The sequence below is a fragment of the Parambassis ranga genome, chromosome 14 (assembly GCF_900634625.1).
Source record: "Parambassis ranga chromosome 14, fParRan2.1, whole genome shotgun sequence".
Lineage (NCBI taxonomy): Eukaryota > Metazoa > Chordata > Actinopteri > Ambassidae > Parambassis > Parambassis ranga.
Genome location: NC_041034.1, coordinates 14,289,374 through 14,295,373, shown reverse-complemented (window position 1 = coordinate 14,295,373; position 6,000 = coordinate 14,289,374). Strand labels below are relative to the sequence as shown.

Genomic DNA, 6,000 nt, shown 5'->3' with positions numbered 1-6,000 from the left:
CATTATAACATTCTGCAGGATGTGATTTCAATCATAAAATCCCTTATTGATTGATTATTGGTAAAGATTATTATTGATTATTACAAACTGTGTTTTCACAAATATAGTGTAACATAGCTATGTTTTGACATACTGTGGGGGTGTCTTTTTTAATTTTTATTGTATTGACTTGTTATTGGTAAAATACACAACAAATCATCCTTGATTGATACTGTTAGCACCCAATAAACAACAATACAGAACTTCTGGGGGTAAAACATTCAATAATTGTTTGTTTTCAGCTGTTAGCATCCAATTATTGTTCAATTATAAACAAGATGGCAGTTTAGTGGGGCTGCACAGTACCTGCTTTACACTTTGCTTCACACTGCATGCAGCTTTCAGCTGAATTAAACTCTGATTGTTTCTGAGTAAACACTTGTGAGCCGTAACAACGAAGATTATTTAAATATTAAAATAGGCTTTCATGTTTTTTTTTTCCAGGTTGGGGGGGGGGGGGACTATATTACACGGCGGAAGAATAGCAGGTAATTACAGAGAGGTATAGTTGCTGTGGTTGCATAATAAATTGTAAACAGTGTTAATTAAAATGAACATTTCTCATGTATATATGTGTCCACTGGTTTAGAAGAGCAATAAGCCACTTTCACCTCTAGTGGCTTATTGCTTAATTAAATGACAAATCGGAGGATTGGTTTGCAGATTGCCTGAATTGACGTCAATTGGATTGGTTAGGTGACAGAGTCAGGCTCCGCCCCCTGTGGGCCAAGGTAGAGCATGCTGAGAGAGGGAGGAGGGAGCAGGGGGCTGAGCTGATCCCACGTGTGACGCTTTCATTCCCGGCTCAGTAATATTCTCATAGCGGGGCTTTGCATATCTCCTGCCGTATCTGTGTGTGTCTGTCACTGTTACTGTAGTCCCAGCCTATAGTTTGGAATAGATATGGAAGGAGACGGGAGTCAAGCCACATCCGGAAGCCTAAATGATTCACAACATGACCCGGGGTAAGAATCTTTCTAAATTTAATGCTAAGGTAGGGTTTTTTTTTCATGTTACAACATCTTGGAGAGGACTTCGACTGCCGTGCTGGATTCGTCCCCCCCCTCCACAGTACGCACTTAAACCGTGCACGGGTCTGTTTCCAGATGCAGTTTTAAAGCCCACAGCTTCGTAGCGAGTGTAGGCTCCCCCTTTTATGTAGATAGAGTATAATTAGAAAGCGCGAATGTGTTTTCATAGTCTTCCTTTATCCTTTAAGGTCGCTTTTAGAAGTAGTTAGTCGTCAAAATGGCCGAACTGACATCTGGACTCACTTCTGTTGTGTTTTCCCCTTACAGTAAAATGTTTATCGGTGGCCTCAGCTGGCAAACCTCACCAGGTGAGACTGTTATTCTGTTTAACAGCGTATCCAGTATTTCTTGTTGTTTTGTCGCTGTGACTGAGTGCTCGGTGGAGCTGCTGGCGGTGTATGTGCGAATGTGCACTGTGCAGTAGTGTACTGTATGGGATATCTCAGTAGTGTGTGTGCGCACGATGTTATTTTTGATCTCCGTCCATCTGAAGTCCTCTATTCGACCCCTATGCGCATCGCGGGGTGTTTTATTTGAAATACAGTGACAATAGCATGCCCATATGTTCCTGTCAAAATGACCCGACATCTTTTCTCTATCCACAGACAGCCTTAGAGACTATTTTAGTAAATTCGGAGAAATAAGAGAATGTATGGTGATGAGAGACCCCACGACAAAACGCTCAAGGTAAATACAGGGCTTTTCTACTTTTGCTTTTCACTGCACATGACGATATCGCTTACTTTGACCGTGTTTAGTGTTAATCCAGCGTGTGTGTGTGTGTTTGTGTGTCCGCGCGCCCATGTGCTCGCGTGCTTGTGTGTTTGTGTGTATATGTGTTCCCGTGTGCGCGCGCCTGCGTGTGGTTTCACAGCGAGCCAGATAAGCTTAAATGCTCGCTGCTGTAAAGCTGCGGCCGAATGCAATTTGACATTGACTTTGTGACTGCACCACAATGTTGGTGTAGTGTCGTCTCACATTGTAACATAGCAAATCATGATCAGCACTGTCCTCAGTTTCGGTTTCAAATCTGCTTCAGGACGTCCATAATCTGGATTATAAATATATTCACTAAGAAATATTGTGACAGTAATAAGGTCATGGGAATATTATGGCTGCTATTATGCAAAATTGTTGTTGCAAGTTGCTATATTTTTCACAATTTGTGTTTGTATTAAAAACATATTTTTTGATGTGCATTTTAACATGTTTGTTCTTCTCTCTCTCTCTCTCTCTTGTTATTTTTTTGCAGAGGATTTGGGTTTGTTACGTTTACAGATGCTGCCAGTGTAGATAAAGTCTTAGCTCAACAGCACCATGAATTAGACTCAAAGACGGTGAGTTAATTTTATCTGCACTTATATAAGAGTTTATTCCATGTTTTGTGTTGCACTGTTCTGCCAACTGTGACTTTTCACTGCCTACGGCCCCATGGGGGGAAACACCTCTTAGGTTAACAGGCTGTGTCGATCAAGGTCATGTGGAAGGGCTAAATGCATGATGGTCACTTTCAACACATGCCCGGCAATAAAACACAACTCCAGGGTGAATATTACTTGCATTCACTCTTTATTTATTTATTTATTTATTTATTTTTTGACTTCTCTGGCTGAATGAGGTTGACACACCCCCCTTTTTCGTTGCTGCAGCCACATGTGCACATATCTCATGTGGACACAGAAGGGCGTGCTGTCTCAGGGCTGCTGCCCTGCTGCTGTTTGACTCCACAGATATTGTATTGTATCACGCCTGATGCACCGATAACAGTCAAGTGTAAAAAATCGCTTTTAAAACAACACATCCCTAAAGAAAAATCTTGGAAGAGTTCTTCAGTTGTTTCTAAACTAGTGGCCACTGTAATGTGAGATAATTACAACAACATGAATTTTGTAAGGTAATATTCACCATTAGGAATGCATGATTAGTTTGAAAGAATTGCCTTATTTACTCTATGTAAGACCATTTATTCACAGACATACACACTGACACTCGTTCCTGAAAAAACTTTGAACTCTTGTGGAGTCTTATTTGCGTTGTGAAATTTGTCAGTGGATGAATAATTAAAGATGAGACATGTTTGTAGTGATGGATTAGATAGGGTTCAGCTGAAATTATATTTGTCTGGGACTTCTCATATCCAGATATGCCACCATAGTTTTGGTAATGGAATAGTGTGTTGTACTGAGTGTGTGTCTCCTCAGCTGATTCTATAAGGAGGAATGTGTTGGAAAGAAAAATAGATTTTACTTGAGGTAGCCGAGTCTAATAAGCATAGTCTTAAAATCTGTAAATCTGTGTAGGAAGTAGCAGGTAATATAAATGTCAGATTTGTTGTTCATTGTAATATTCTTGAGCTTAAGTGTGATTGGCACTTGCTGGGCAGCGGACCTTACTCGATATTCTTTCCAATTTTTTCAGCTGCGAGGTTTGTAGTAGTGTGGCTGCTCTTTTTTTTTTTTTTCTTTTATAAGGGAGCTACGAGCCTCCTGGCCAGTTTTCAGAGCAGTTCAATGATGAAGGCTTTGCTTCTTCCAAAGGAGGTTGTGAGTTTAGTATTTCTGCAGGTGTAAAAATGAGTAATTTACCTTTCTATATATAGAAAAAGACATGCATACCTTTTATAAAACTATTGATTATACAATATCAGACACACAGCTGCGCTTTAGTATTCCTATGTAGGCGCATGTTGTTTTATGGGAGACAGTGTGAGATGGTGGCGTCAGCGTCTGCTGCGATTAGCAGTGAAATGACCAATGAGCAAAAGCACCTGCACACATCTGTAGAGCACTTTTTAAGGGGGCTGCTTGAAGGGGTCACGATACAAACACACTTTGACGTAGAATCTAGAGCAGTTTGATAACGTCAAGTTTGACATTTTGAATGAACAGCTTTGTGACAGCTTGACAGCATATATATTTACAGCAAAGGTCGGGTTGGGGTGGGGGTTGGGTGGTGGGGGGTTGCCTGGGAGAGTGTACATGTGAGGGAGAGCTGCACATAAAAGTATATACTTACACCTGAGAGCTGGCCTGTACAGCCCCAGGCCTTTACTGATGCTGGATAAATACAGCAGTTGCAGTTGCTTCATTGTCTTGCCCAAAGGCACTTTTAGAGCAGTGGTAGGAAATTTCAGGTGTATTTTTTAATTAGGGTGTTAAGATATTCATTAGATTACATTGATTACCTGTTAATACCACAGTCTCAAAGCACTTTTCTGTTATTGACCGCTCAATAGTTTTTTCATCAAGAAAGTCCTTGATTTATTTTTTTGTGTTTTTCTCAGACTGGCTTGCTCACATGTAATGCCACTGTCAACATATGTATCGTTATGTAGTTTTTTTAGGAGCATATTGAGCGGTCTGTAATAGTAATGTATAAATTCCATTCAGGGATTGTTGGCGGTTTTTATAGCTCTATAAAAAAGATACAGGTAGAGTAGGTTTGTTCAGGTACAGTACACATATGCACACAAACAGTGGTGTTATATCACACTTATTGTAGGCTTTAGGTCATATTTGCCAGACCGATGTCATACATTTCAGATTTGACAGTACCTTACCCTGAAAACTGAGCAGTGACATTTTAAGGTCTGACATCAAATCATCATTGCTTGTGAATTGTGGGTTTGGGTGAGCAGCAGAGGTCTCCTGCACATTGGTCCTAACCCAACTGGCAAGTCACTTAAGGCTTATTGTGCAATGTGTCCATTTTTATTACTACTATGTCTATCAGTAATTTGTTTCTCCCTTAAAATCAATATGTTTTTTAAGTGCATTTTTACTCAGAAATTCTTAGGGTATTTGTTCTTTTCAGGAGAATAGTACACAGTAGAGAGCTGACAGGAAATGAGAAGGGGGAGACCTGGCCAGACTTGATCAGGCAGTGTTGTGATGACATGGTCAATGTCTTAAACCCTTAAGCCCCTAGGCTCACTGGAATAAATAGTTTTTAATGATGTTAAGACATGAATATAGTCATCATGTACTCTACAGACACTCATGTACGAGCTAAAAAGTGATGTGCTGTTGTTTATTAATCAGCAAGCAATAGAAGCTTACAAACCTGAGGCTTTCTTTGTTGTCTTCCTCAACAGTAGTCATGAGTCTCTATCTGCTAATCTGTTGTATATCTTCAGATTCACACTATCAAGACCACATTGCATTAAGATCTCTTATATCTCTTAAAAAGTCGCTTAGCAGCGATGTGGACAAAAAAAAGAACTGGTCCAGCAGAAATATGGATGGTACTTGATGTGTTTGCAGATGTTGCTTTGATACAACACGCTCACTTTTGCAGTGCTTATACAAACCATTACCAGTCACTCTGTCCCTACTCACCTTGAAAGGAGAAGTGAGTGCCCAAAGTCATCTTGTGTAAAATACTTTTTTTAGTTTCATATTTTTAATATTATTCTAACAAACAAATACAGATATTAAAGTAAACGTTTTAATTAAAAACAAAAGAAACATCATTTTAACATGACATTTCTTGTGGTTAAGAATTAGAAACTGATTTTTTCCCTCTAAACTACCACACCATCACACACCATCACAGCCTGCCTCTTCTCTGTGCTCTGGTTTTTGTCCGGTTATGAAAACACTCAAGACTAAGATGAATGTGAATGAGACATATGGGGAAGAACAGCCTGGGGGCTTCAAAACACACATGCTGGTAATTCAGAACATATTTACCATTTTTCATGATGCTTTGTTCAGTTTAGAAGTACGCAACTTGCAGCATCTGTTCCTGAAGATGTTTCACGGCAGGCCGGTGTGAAGAGGGAAACATCATGATACATGATGTTGCATTTTTACAAGTAGCAGTTGAGAAATTTACAAGGCAGTGGATATATTCCAGTTTTTTTAAAAAAAATTTGTGGTATTTAAAACAGCTAAAGAAATTTGATACATTGTTTAGCAGGGTTAAGGAG

General features: G+C 39.6%; 1 protein-coding gene across 15 annotated transcripts in view; it reads left to right on the top strand.

Moving 5' to 3' along the window:
- Nucleotides 1–837: 837 nt before the first annotated feature.
- msi2b (musashi RNA-binding protein 2b) overlaps nucleotides 838–6,000 on the top strand; it is a 211,990-nt gene continuing 206,827 nt past the window's right edge. For all 15 annotated transcript variants that reach the window (XM_028420833.1, XM_028420827.1, XM_028420830.1 and 12 more), the window contains exons 1-4: nucleotides 838–1,004; nucleotides 1,338–1,378; nucleotides 1,676–1,757; nucleotides 2,323–2,407. In XM_028420833.1, the coding sequence (XP_028276634.1) occupies nucleotides 943–1,004; nucleotides 1,338–1,378; nucleotides 1,676–1,757; nucleotides 2,323–2,407 (270 nt within the window). In that variant the 5' untranslated portion in view covers nucleotides 838–942. The remainder of the gene's footprint in view (nucleotides 1,005–1,337; nucleotides 1,379–1,675; nucleotides 1,758–2,322; nucleotides 2,408–6,000) is intronic.